This window comes from Mastigoproctus giganteus, chromosome 10, assembly GCF_048544385.1.
Source record: "Mastigoproctus giganteus isolate SK-2022 chromosome 10, ASM4854438v1, whole genome shotgun sequence".
Taxonomy (NCBI): Eukaryota; Metazoa; Arthropoda; class Arachnida; order Uropygi; family Thelyphonidae; genus Mastigoproctus; species Mastigoproctus giganteus.
The window spans coordinates 93,009,277-93,023,250 of NC_143584.1; the positions used below are offsets into that span (position 1 = coordinate 93,009,277).

The following is a 13,974-nucleotide window of genomic DNA, read 5'->3' on the forward strand; positions in this document are numbered from 1 at the left end:
CGGTCACGCTCGTGACCTTAAAAATTACATTTTAGAGAGATAAATAGCTTAAGTTATACAGCGAAAATTTCAACTTCCAAGATCTTGAAATGAATTACCAAAAAACAATGTGTTGTTGGGTTCACATTGCAGTATTTTAATGATATGATGGTGTCTCTGGAACTGATTAATATTGTAAAGCAGGGTACATTGTATTGTATAGCTATGCACGCGATTCGGAATGAGATATATATGAATGTTTAACATTCATTTTTTTGCAATTAATGTTTATATTTTCGATTTTATTGATACTTGGAGAAAAAACTTGTAACGTAAGAACTGCCTGTATAAATTTATTTCTGAGAAATATTTTTAGGTGATTGAATACACTGTCCAAGTCTTTTTTTAGCAGTTAGACTTTTTTTTTTTTTTTAACTAAAATGGTGGTTAAAATTTTCTATTAAAAGGGGGATGGGTCAATTTTCTATTAAAAGGGGATGGTTAATTATTTCCCACTTGGAAATGGAGAAGAAACATACTGAATGTTTCTTAATTACACCCTTTTTATTTAAACAATATTTAAATTGCTTTTCTATACTTTCTTTTTAATTCCAAAAGTTGAAGCCGGTATAGGTTATTATACTAAAGTTATTAGGGGTATTTTAGAGTCAAAAATGAGTACCGTATTTGCATTCTATAGAATGAGCAGTTTTTTCTCATATTTTCTGTATTTAGCCATTTCTGCTGATTTGTTAACCCTCTAGTTAGTGCATCACTAAAACCGACACCATCTAGTGCACGTGAGTTCTCCCTGGTACCATGGCAATGTTTAGAATAAAGGCAATAAATGATTTAACATTGGGTACTTAATGTATTCATTATCACGACAGTATAGTGGATATAAGAAAAAAATTAATTTTTAATATTTTAATTATTTTTTTATAAATTAACATTATATAAGGATTAAAAATCATCACAAGCAAATATAACAAAAATATTTTTTAAAAGTTTAAGAATACAGTAGACTTTCAGAATAATGGCACCTTTGGGGATTCAAGATGCCGTTATTTCAATTTTTCCGTTATCTAGAAAGTTTTATTTTTAATATATTTAATGCAGAAATAGAGAGATTAAGAATGCAATTTTATTAACTGCAAATAAAAAAACATAAACATGTTGATGATCCAATGTTATATTCTGCCATTAATACACTCTTACTTATTATTGTTATTATTAACCATATGGTGCATGGAAGCCTGAGGCTTATGCTGCACCAGCCAAAAAAAAAAAAAAATCTGAATTACCCTGTGAGAGAGAGAGAGAGAGAGAGAGAGAGAGAGTGAGAGAGAGAGAGAGAGAGAGAGAGAGAGAGAGAGAGAGAGAGAGAGAGAGAGAGAGAGAGAGAGAGTAGAAAGAAATCACCAAGAAAGAGAAGAATGAGGATATCCAGCTCAGGACCCTGGGTGTGCCAAGCCCATACTCACCAGGTGTGAGCCCCCTGGGGTAAATTTATGCCATTCTATTTTCTGTTATTATATCCAGTTTGTTACTTTTTTCGGCACTGCAAGACATCTGTGCTGTATGTAAACATCTGATCTCAATGTGCATTATTTGGGGTGGGTGCCTTTATTTCGACAGTCTACTGTAAAACTTTATGAATAAAAAGTTCAAAATAAAAGTCTTATAATAAATTTTTCAGTATATTTTGTTTCAGTTTATCAGATTTCCTTCTCTAGCAAATCTGGCACTCAAATTCTAATTAATTCTAATTCCTGAACATTATTGAATTTCTACAATCAAGTGAATCAGATAGCAAATAAAAGTCAACAATAAATCTGCAGGTAAATCGGTAATATTATATGTTGATGTAATTAATAAGGTTTACTATTCTAAATTAGTATTGTGGACAATAGCGACACTTGATGTGTAACTGAAGCGCCAGTCTGTTCAGAAATATCTTGTCATTGGTGTCTGCTGTATTTGGCATGTCAAGCTGTACTAGCTGAATACAAAAAATGGTGAAAAGACATAATAAAATAAATATTCATTACACAATCAGTTATACAGAATGTAAAGTCCTCTAACACTAGTGAAACGACAGTTGGCTGAAAAGCCAACATTGGCCAAAAACTTGCAATCCAAATTACATTATCCACCAGGAAATTTGTAATCTTGAACACTTCAAACTGAAACAATAATGTGTAAGATATTAAACTAAAAATTAATTAATATTCGAAATCTACATCCATCTAGAAGAAATTTTTCCAACATATAATGTACATTTTTACTATAAACACATGGCATTTGTACAAATGCTTAAGCTCATAGGTATATGCAGAATACCTTATACTCAAATCTGATTTTTTTTTTTTTTTTTTTTTTACAGACACTTCTCAAATTCCAACAAAATCAGCAGTGCAGATCAAAAGTCAACTTGATCAAGTGTGAAGAAATATTACAATTCATATTTACATCACTCTGAAAGCCATTTTAATTTATTTTTTATTTGGATTTTTGATTTGGCATATCCATATGTTATCGCATCCATTACTGGGTTAATAAATAAATAAATGAATTAATTAATAATGTGAATTTCTAAGTTGTGTTAATTTCAGATAATTCTTGTGGAATAGTTGCTTTATTACAATAACTGAGATTCAAAATAGTGCTCTGCAAAGTGTAATATGGGATTTTGTAGCAAATGTGTCTGTTATGGCATATCTATGAAAATACTTTTAACTCTAGAGTTATTATTTTGATGTAGAAGTTAATACTGATTATTAACATTGTTCAAAATGATATTTTATTTTTAGATTCTTATATTTTTCTTTTTTTTTTTTTATTTTAATAGGTCAAAAATCTGGAGTTGTCACACGCTCTAAAACTGGTGCTCTTCAGCCGCGGACTTTTATTTTTGACCCCTTTGTATTGCGGTCTGGATCACGGAGGAATGATGATGGTGATTCTGTATTAGTAATTAATAAGGATGGTGAAATATCCCGCGTTACAAGATCAAAAAGCAATATGTCTCTTTCGCTCACCACATCTACTTTCTTTAAACTAGGTCTAGAGGGAAACTATAAAAACTACAGTAATCAGTTTGCTACCAATACTTTGGCATTAAATAAGCATCAGCATGCAGAAGATAGAGACAAAAGACGTCATTTGTCACACAAATTCAGTTTAACTACTGCAAGCGAGTTTAAATGGCATGGCACTACTCATGGTTCTCGAGCCTTGACTGTTGCTACGTTGAGGCAGACTTTACTACAGTTGGAAAATAACGTACCAGCACCTCTACTTCATCCTAACTGGACAATTCACCGTAACAATTGGATTAAAGCTGTGAATATGTGCAATTCTTCTAGGGATTTTGCTTTAGCATTGAGTATTTTAGAAGCTGTTATGAAACCGGTTCTCTTCAATCCTGCTTGGACTGAATCTTTAGGTATATACATATTTAACTGCTTTTTTCCCTCCGCAGCATGCAAGTAATAAGTAAGCATATGTATGCTTACTTATTACTTTTTCATATAACTACTTCATATATTGTCCATTCTATAAGTCATACTAGCAAACATGAACTTCTGGATTAAGAAATCATGCAGTTCTTAAAAGTACTTGTAAACTGGGGGTGATTTTTCTATAAATGTACAGATATCATAGGAGGATGCACTCTAAAATGAATTTTAAGATTTTGATTATATTTCTGATTTTATTACATTATTTATAAGGTATACATTAATCTTTATTTTATACCCAGTGAAACCTCACTGAAGTGGAACACCAATAAGTCAGACTGATGTATCCACTGGGTATAAGCGTCTGCTTTGAAGAGGTTGGTTAGAGTGTCTGACTTTAGTTTAATCAAGATTTTGATTAGCACTTAATATGGGAATAAATTATCCATTAAAGTGGGACATGGTGTTACTCAAATTAAAAAAAAATAGCAATCCTGTATGCAGGATTTCAGATTCTTGGCATTAAAAAAAAACACCAAAAAAACCTTGTTATGTGTATATGAGGGTTTTTTTTTTTTAATATGAAACCCCCAAACATAAAGGCATTGAAACCTATAGTACTTAGTACTATAGGTTTCAATACCTTTACTGTGTATAGGTTGAAAGCAGAAAATACTTGTTCACATTAGATTGTAATTTTTAGGGAATACATATAAAAGGAAGGTTGTTCCAGAAAACAGAAGTAGAAGGGATAAATGAGGAAAGAGGAAAATTTAGTTCTGCGAGTTTAGAGTTGGACAATGAAAGGTTGCTGGTTGGTTTGGCACGTATTTGTAAGGGAGTGTGAGGGAATAGATGCCAATTCAGAAGAACAGTGCACATGAACATATGCAGAAAAGGCATGCAACAAAAGCTGAATGTCCGTGGGACAGACAGTAGCAAGGTTTTGTAAGAGATGGGTCATTGATTAACCTGACTGCAGTCATTTGAATGAAGTTTTTAAGGAAACTACCCCAGATGTGGGAACAATATTCCATGATAGGATGAGTTTGAGTTTTGCACAGAGTTGAATAGTTGTTTAGGAGAAAAGTAAAGCAGAGTGAAAAATAAAACCCAGTTTTTTTGATGCAGAGGAAACAGTATTTGCAATGTGCTTCAGCCAAATGAGATCGGAAGTCAGAGTAATTCCTAATAGAGAAGATAAAGATGAGCATAGGAGCAATAGACTTTTTTTTTTCTGAGAAATAAGGCATGGAGTTTTAGAAGGATTGAAGTCAACTAAGTTTTATGCACTCCATTGGAGGATTATATGGAGATCAGAAATTTTAAAAAATTTTGGATATTTCAGAAGTTAAAGCTGTTTTGGCAGGATAGGATGTCTCAATCTGGAAATTATGTGCATTGTTATCATCAGCAAAACTGTAGCTAGGATATCCAGACAGTGGAAGAAGGTCATTAATATAGCATTAGCAGTAGCATTAGTAGAGGCATTTGATGCAAGAAAGCAAGCTTATGCAGCATCAGCCAAAAAAAAAAAAAAAAAACCCACTTCCACTTCACCCCTCTGTTCGTTCAAAATACCTGTCCAGCTGAGCCTTAAACTTATTTAGACTATCAACCTCCACCACAAGGGATGGGAGTCTGTTCCACCAACCAACCACCCACTGGCTAAAGGTTAATTTCCGCACGTCTATCCTACATCTGTCTTTCCTCAATTTGAATTTATGCCCTCTCAGGTGATTTTTCTGAGCTAGAGGAAGAATCCCATCAGCATTGAGCATGCTTAAACCATTCAAGGCTTTATACAACTCTATCAGATCACCTCGCTGGTGCCTAGTCTCCAGACACTGTAATTTGCAAAACTTAAGCCTTTCTTCGTAAGAGCACCCCTTTGTTCCATTCACTAATCTTGTTGCCCTTCTCTGTACTCGTTCCAGCAGTACATCCTTCTTGAAATGAGGGCACCAGACCTGTAGGTGTGGCCTGACCATTGCCTTATACAATGGAATAATCACCTCCTTATCCCTGCTGGAAAAAGTCCTGTATATCATTGACAATACTCCATGAGCTACTCTTGCAGCCCGTCTGCACTGCTCAGAGAACTTCATATCTGCCTGCACAACCACCCCCAAGTCCCTTTCATTCTCTACCACTGTCAGTGTAGTACCACAGAGTTGATACGTTGCTCTGGGGTTGCTGTTTCCCATGTGTAGTACTTTACATTTGTCAATGTTAAACTTCATTTGCCACCTCTCAGCCCATCTGCTCAACCTTTCCAGATTCTGTTGCAGCAGCATAGTGTCAGTAGTGTCCTTGACAACCCTGCCAACCTTTGTATCGTCTGCAAACTTGGACATTAAGCTTGATATACCATCATCAATATCATTTATAAATACAGAAAACAATAATGGACCCAACACTGAGCCGTGAGGGACTCCACTAATAACATTAGTCCACGATGAGCAGTGTCCATTGATTACTACTCTCTGTCTTCTCCCCCTCAACCACCCCTTTATCCATAGCAGCAATTTGCCTCCAATGTCACACTGCTCCAATTTGTGTAGCAGTCTTCCATGTGCAACAGTATCAAAAGCCTTTCTAAGATCCAAGTATATAATATCAAAGTTATTCCCTGCATCCAGTTCTTTTGTGACTGCATCATAGTATCCAATCAAGTTGGTCAGGCAAGACTTCCCCTTAACAAAACCATGCTGTGTCTGAGCTATAACTGAAGTCTTGTCTAAATGATCCTGCAGTGCTTCTTTAACCAGTGCCTCCATTAATTTTCCTGGAACAGAAGTTAAGCTCACAGGTCTATAATTACTTGTGTCAGCCTTTGATCCTCCTTTGTGAATTGGGGTCACATTTGCACATTTCCAGTCTATGGGTACCTCCCCTGAGTCCAAGGAAACTCTCATAATTATGGCTAAGGGTTTGCTTACTTCCTTTGCTGTCTCCTTTAATATAACTGGATAGATCCCATCCACCCCGGGTGCCTTTCTTGTGTTTATCTTCAACAGTTTCTCCTCCACTTTACTCTCAGTTATTTCAAGATTCTGTAGCTTACTGCTAGAGTTGAATACACCTCTGGCATTCCCCTTGCTGAATAACTCCTCATGTGTGAATGTCGATGCAAAATATTCATTTAGTTTGTTAGCTACCTGAGCAGGATCATCAACAGTTGACCCATCAATATCAAGTGGACCAATCTGATTCATCCCCGTCCTTCTAGAGTTTACATAAGTAAAGAACTCTTTGCTGGTTTTCTTTGCATCCCTTGCCAAAGATTTCTCGTAATCTGCCTTCGCCTGCCTAACCTCCTTTGTAACTTGGTTGCATATCAACTTGTATCTATCATAGGCTTCTGTGTCATGTGTTAATTTGTAAGTATCCCATGCATTTTTCTTCTCTGCCATATGCCTCATTAGTTCATCTGACATCCATTTTGGCCTAAACCTTGAACAATATTTCTTACTTGGTATGTAAAGCCTAGTAGCTTCCAAGATAAGTTCTTTGAATGCTTCCCATTTTGAATTTGCTGTTGGTAACATCATCAGTTGGTCCCACTGTATAGAATTTAAATACTGTCTCAGTCCATCGTAGTCGCCTTTACGGAAGCAATAACCCTTCCCTTTACCCCTAATGGTAGTTACCTCTTTGAGTAAATCCCACTTCAGCACACTGTGATCACTGCCACCTAGTGGTTCATTTATCTGCAGATTCTTAATGCATGAAGAATCACTGCTGATAATCAAATCAAGAGTATTCCTCCCTCTAGTTGCCTCCCGAACATGCTGATGTAGAAAACAATCATCCAATAAATCCACAAAAGCCCTGCTAGTGTGTGAGTAACCAGCCCCCAAATTCCAGTCAATATCTGGGAAATTAAAATCTCCCATTATAAGACGCTCTGATTTACTGGCCCACTCTATTTCCCTGTACAGTTCCTTATTATACTCATCAGAGTCATTAGGCCTATAGCACACTCCTACTCTCAATTTTGATCTTCCAATGCTTATGTCACACCATATAGGAAAAGAGTGGGAGAAAGAACAATCCTGGGGAACACCAGCATTACTAAAAAATAAAAAAAACATTACTTTTTTGATTTTTAGCATTACTAAAAAATAAAAAAAAAATTTAGAATTTGAGAGTTAGATTTGCTTCTGACTCTCAAATTTTAAATATACATATTTAACTACTTCGTTTACTTGCTAGGTGATCTAAATGCCCATCATCTTTGTGGGGGTTCTCTGAATGTATATCATAGAGGGTGGATGATTGAAACCTGTGCTTGACAGTCATCAGCTAGCATTTCTGAACACAGATACCCGCTTCTATATTCACCTTCCCATAGGATCTAGCTCTGGGGACAAATTAGTGCCACTAAGGGTACACTAATTTGTCTCCAATCGTGTCCTGGAAAGGTACAGATATTTCTTCTCTGAATGACATTGCAGAGGCATTGCTGCAGAGAATAGTCAGAGAGAAAACTGGATACCCAGTTGCAAAAAACATTTGGCAGTCCATAAGATGGGATCTTGTTTAGAAGACCTTTATGACAAACATGATCATAAGCTTTAGAAATTGTCCTGAGTGCAAAGCAAGTGATCATAACTATTTCCAAAGCAAATTGATAGTATTTTCCCTCCAATCAGTTAATTAAGGAGAATATTGAAGTCCTTTAATTTAGTTATTTTATTTTTGGCCTCTTCTAAATAAAGAAGTAGGCTTTCTATTAAGAAAGGAAAGACACCTTTCTACTTGTCCATATAACTAACTTCTTTAACACTCTAGCCCAGTGGTTTTCAACCAGGGTGCCGCAACAACATTCCAGGGGTGCCACGTAATTTGGGTTTAAGTTACTAAACTTATTATCATTTTTTAAAATGTATGTTTTTTTCATTATAAAAAGGTGTACAGTATCTTTTTAATTTTGTGGTGATCTATAATTGATGTTTACTTAGTACCTCTATATAAAGAATAAAATTATTATATACTGTATACATAAAATTTGTATTATGAAATGTAATTTTTATAATTATATTATTGTAATAACTATCATATATATATATATATATATGTAGAGAGAGAATCGGATCTAACAGGCAAAAAATTGAGTAGGGGTGCCACAAAATAAAATAAATTATCTAGGGGTGCTATTATTAAAAAAAAAGGTTGAAAACCACTGCTCTAGCCACTTGGTACTGCTTGGGAAACTGCTCCTACTCCACGTGGTGGGGCTGGTGTCGGATCTTCTTTTTTGGTTGAGATGTCTCATGTTCAAGGTTTGAACTTATAGGCTCTATAGTCAGTAAGATTAAGTGGTCCATGTTTTCTCTTTTTGCCCTGAGTATTTTATTTATACTGAGGTTACCAGCCCCATCACTTTCTGGACAGACTTCATGTACTTGCTAGGTGATCTAAATGCCCATCATCTTTGTGGGGGTTCTCTGAATGTATATCATAGAGGGTGGATGATTGAAACCTGTGCTTGACAGTCATCAGCTAGCATTTCTGAACACAGATACCCACTTCTATATTCACCTTCCCATAGGATCTAGCTCTGCAGTGGACCTATCTGTAATTCCTTATCCATTTATCTTAGTATTGAACAGACAGTATTAATTGACCTTCACGACAGTGATCACTTTCCTGTAATTTGCAAAATATAGATGGGTACAGACTATGAACCTATCTGTATTTTCAAATATACAAATTTCTAATATAATCCAATTTGATAGTTACTTGATGCTTACTGCTACCATTAATAATGCCATTATGCATGTAATAGAACAACTACTTGGAGCTGCTGCCATCACAGTACTGAAATCAAATACTACCATCAACAATATGATTGGTGACAAGAGATTGCATACTTGCCAAAAGGAAACAAAATAAACCATGCAACATTTTTTGCTGAAAGTGTTACAGTGGAGAATCTTGTTAACTGTAAATGACTCAAATCAAAACGGGAAGCTTGAATTATAAATGATATAGGAAAGCAAAACAGGATGCTTGAATTAGATTAAATTGTACTATTTGCAGAAACACTGATCCCAGAATATCTGGAGAATGATCTGCACCCTTAGTGGAGAGTGCCACTAAGGGTGCACTAATTTGTCCCCAATCCTGTCCTGGAAAAGTCAAGATATTTCTTCTCTGATTGACATTGCAGAGGCATTTCTGAAACCTATGCTGCCCCCATCTTCTGTTTCTTATGAGGATTCATTTAGTTGTACAAACAAGTATGTGGAACAACATAAAATTAACTTTGCTACAAATCAGTCATATTCCTATAACCTTCACTATTACTGAATTCAATGAAGCTATCCAAAATTCTCAAAATAGTTCTGCTGTACAAATGGCATTTATTATATGATGCTTTACCACTTTAACTCTAATTCTGTATCCACATTATTTCAGGTTTATAACAGAATCTTGGAAGAGAATGTTTATCCTGATATATATATATATATATATATATATATATAGCATCAATCAATAGTGATAACTATTACAATGCCAGGGAATGATGCTTCCTCCCCTAACAGTTAGCATCTTATATCTCTAACCAGCTGTTTAGGCAAAGTCTTAGAGAAGATGGCTCACAAAAGACTTATCTGGATTATTGAAGACCAGGATGCTTTATCATGCCATCAGTTTGGTTTCCATTGTAACAGGTTTGCAGTGGATAACCATATTAAAGTCAAAGCACGTGCTTGAAATGCTTTTATTAAAAAAAAACAACACATGGTAAGGTAACTGTAGAAAATCCCCATGAGTATTTATCAGAATTACTTTTGCAGTCCATTGATTGTGTGTACTAAAGTTTTTAAAAGAAATGTATTACAGCTATATTCACCCACCTTTTTTTTTTTTTTTTTATTTGTAATGTAACGAAAAGTGAATCCTGTATACAGGCTTGCTACCATATTCTCATTTATTTATTTATTTATTTATTTATTTATTTTTGAAATGAGCAGAAACACAGTTTGGTTAATAGTTCCTTGCTAAGTGACATGTGCAGATGGAACTGCATTAAATGTGTATGTATGTGTGTATTGTATGTATGTATATATATATATATATATATGTAGGTAGGTGGGTTAATATTTCTTTATGGTAGTTCCGGAGTCCTCCTCAGGAACTACTATAAAGACATCTTACCTTGTTTCTTTACAGTGATGTGGAAATCAACATAACCGGTCTTGTGTAGTGTTGTTGTGTTGTGCTGTGCTGTGCTATACTGTACTGTACTATGCTGGAGCATTTTTTAACTGATGATTAGCAGTGAGAGAGCAACAATCACTTGAAACTAAGCTCCCTAGTTTTTACCCTTCCTGCAGAGGCAGGCCACTACTGTACATACTCTTAGAGAATTCAAACAAAAAAATTATTATTACTAATAATAAAAAAAATAAAAATGCCACACCTGGCTTGGGAGGCCATGGGTCAACAGTCCTGTACCATAAAATTTGAAAGTGTCTGCAATTCTGCCCAGACACGATAGGAGGTAGTACATGATGAGAGCCTTGTCAATCAGTTTGTCACTGGAGGGAATGTGCAAAGCTCAAGGGGTAGAATTTTTTTCAGCGTAGTCTGTGCTTGTTAACAGGAGCGACTGCTTCTACAGGGATGGGATACCCCATCCCTGTAGAAGCAGTCGCTTCTGTTCAGGGACTGATGGCAGTCATTGTGAAACAGGTGGGTATATGGGATGTGTCAGGGTGAATAGGAATAGGTGCTTGCATATACAAGGGATGCGGAAAGGTCAGGAAATGACCACCGCATATTCCCGGAGCAATATGGCCTTAGTTGCTAATGCTCCTAAAAAAAAAAAAATATGCTTGCATGTATACCAATGCCAGAAGTATAGTAAATAAATTTGATGAATTTGAAGTGTTGGTCAAGACATCAAAGGCAGATATTGTTGGGATATCAGAGACGTGGTGTCACACTGATACTAGGAATGCAGAATTGGAATTTGGGGAGTACAATGTGTACAGAAAGGATAGGAAGGGAGGAGGTGTCATGCTGTTAATTAAGAAAAACATAAAAGCAAAAGAAGTGCATCCAGTTCATGTAGATGAACAGTGCACTGTTGAATCAGTTTGGTGTGACCTAAGCACTGCGAAAGCAAAAATAAGAGTAGGCGTGTGTTATAGGCCTAATAACTCGAATGAGTACAATGAACAATTGTACAGAGAAATAGAGTGGGCTAGTAAATCAGAATGTCTTATAATGGGGGATTTTAACTTCCCAGATATTGACTGGAACTTGTGGGTTGGTCACTCAAACACTAGTAAGACTTTTGTGAATTTATTGGATGATTGTTTTCTGCAGCAGCATATTTGAGAGGCAACCAGAGAGGGTAATACTCTTTATCTGGTTATCAGCAGTGATCACAGTGTACTGATGTTGGATTTACTTAAAGATATAATTACCATCAGGGGTAAAGGGAAGGGTTTTTGTTTCTGTAAAGGTGAGTACAGTGGTCTGACAGTTTTTAAATTCTGTACAGTGGGATCAACTGACGAGGTTACCAACAGTAAATTCTAAGTGGGAAGCATTCAAGGAATTAATCTTGGAAGCTACTAAAAGTTTCATACCTATTAAGAAATATTGTTCAAGGCTTAGGCCTAAATGGTTATCAAATGAACTAATGACTCTTAACAGAAGAAAAATGCATGGGATGCGTATAAATTATGCAAGCGACTCAGAAGCCTCTGGCAGATATAAGCTAGTCTGTAATCAGATCATAGGCAGGCGAAGGCAGATTACGAGAAACCTTTGGCAAAGGATGCTAAGAAAAACAGCAAGAATTTCTTTACTTATATAAACTCTAAAAGGAAGGGGATAAATCTGATTGGTCCACTTGATATTGATGGTTCGACTGTTGATGATCCTGCTCAGATAGCAAACGAACTGAATGAGTATTTTGCATCTACATTCACACATGAGGAATTATTAAGGTTTGAAAATGGCAGAAGGTTATCAAATTGTAGAAGGGTGCTTAATGATTTTGTAATAACTGAGAGCAAAGGGGAGGAGAAATTGTTGAAGTTAAACATGAGAAAGGCATCTATGGTGGATGGGATCTATCCTGTTATATTAAAGAAGGCGGCAAAGCAACTAAGCAAAACCTTAGCCATAATTATGAGGGCATCCTTGGACTTAGGGGAGGACCCCACGGACTGGAGATGTATCCCCAATTCACAAAGGGGAGATCAAAGGGTGACACGAGTAATTACAGACCGTTAGTTTAACTTCTGTGCCGGGTAAAATAATGGAGTCACTGGTTAAAGATGCATTGCAGGATCATCTAGACAAGACTGCAGTAATAATTAAGACACAGCATGGGTCAACCTTTCCCTATCTCTTCCATCATGCAGTATGATTGATGACTTTTGAGGTTATGATGAACGTGGCGAGATCCAATATTCCTTACATTTCGAGGGTACAGCTCTAAAACGGTGTTCGCAGGCTGGCTGCTAGTTAGCGCACCGGACCGAACCTATTGGTAACTCTCTAGGAGGCTTCTGGATCAGCTAGTGTATAATCTTGCTACCTCTACTTTGCCAGATAGTGACTGGAGGGAGTCCGAGTAGTGTGTATGCGGGGAGCATTGTCGAGGCCACATTATGTCAAGGATCTGGGTATATTCTTACCATGTGTACGCCATTTCCAAAAATTTCATTACTTCATACAGCATGTCCCACCCACTTTTTCTTACTATTGAATACACCATGAATTGTCAAACTAATAGAGCAAGCTTATCTGCGAAAAGATCTAAACCTCCCAAGCACTTCCTAATTCATTTCACAAATATACGTGGTCTCAATTCTAATCTCAACGATGTCCATTTCCACTTGCAGTCTGCCAAACCCCATGTACTTTTTCTGACAGAATCTCAGTTATCGGTTGATTCAAGTACTGCTCATCTCAGATGCCCAAATTATTCGCTGTATGATTCTTTTTGCCTCACAGGTGGTACTTGCGCATATGTCCGTTCTGATATTCCCTGTCAGAGATTTGGCAATTTGGAATCTCCTCTCTTTGATCTCCTCTGGCTTAAAATCTCTCTACCTCATTGTGTCAAATTCATCTGTTGTGTCTACCGTTCTCCCAACTCCACTAATCACTTGGAGCTCTTTGACTTTCTCCAGTCCAACTTTCCTAACAGTTAGGTAATTTTCCTTGGTGATTTTAATGTTCACAACTCCAGCTGGCTTCCGTTTTCTAGTCATACCGACCCAGCAGGTCGAGATGCTGATGCTTTTGCAATTACTAATGACCTAGCACAGATTGTTCATTTACCTACAAGAATACCGGACAATCCTAATCATACAGCTCATACGCTTGATCTTTTTCTCACAAACAACCCTTCTAAGTACATGGTCGAAGTGAGAGGTCCTTTAGGCACTTCAGATCACGACTTGGTGATTGTCTCTTCTTCAATGGATCCTTTATCTCACGGCTATTCCCAACCTCATGTTGTTTGGCATTACAAGAATGCAAAATGGGATGACCT

General features: G+C 36.4%; 1 protein-coding gene across 1 annotated transcript in view; it reads left to right on the plus strand.

Annotated features, from left to right (window-relative positions):
* The window catches only part of E(bx) (nucleosome-remodeling factor subunit NURF301 E(bx)), a 693,176-nt gene that overhangs the window by 179,455 nt on the left and 499,747 nt on the right, over positions 1 to 13,974 (plus strand). Inside the window, exon 7 of the mRNA XM_090382976.1 lies at positions 2,831 to 3,427. Coding sequence (XP_090239102.1) covers positions 2,831 to 3,427 — 597 coding nt within the window. The remainder of the gene's footprint in view (positions 1 to 2,830; positions 3,428 to 13,974) is intronic.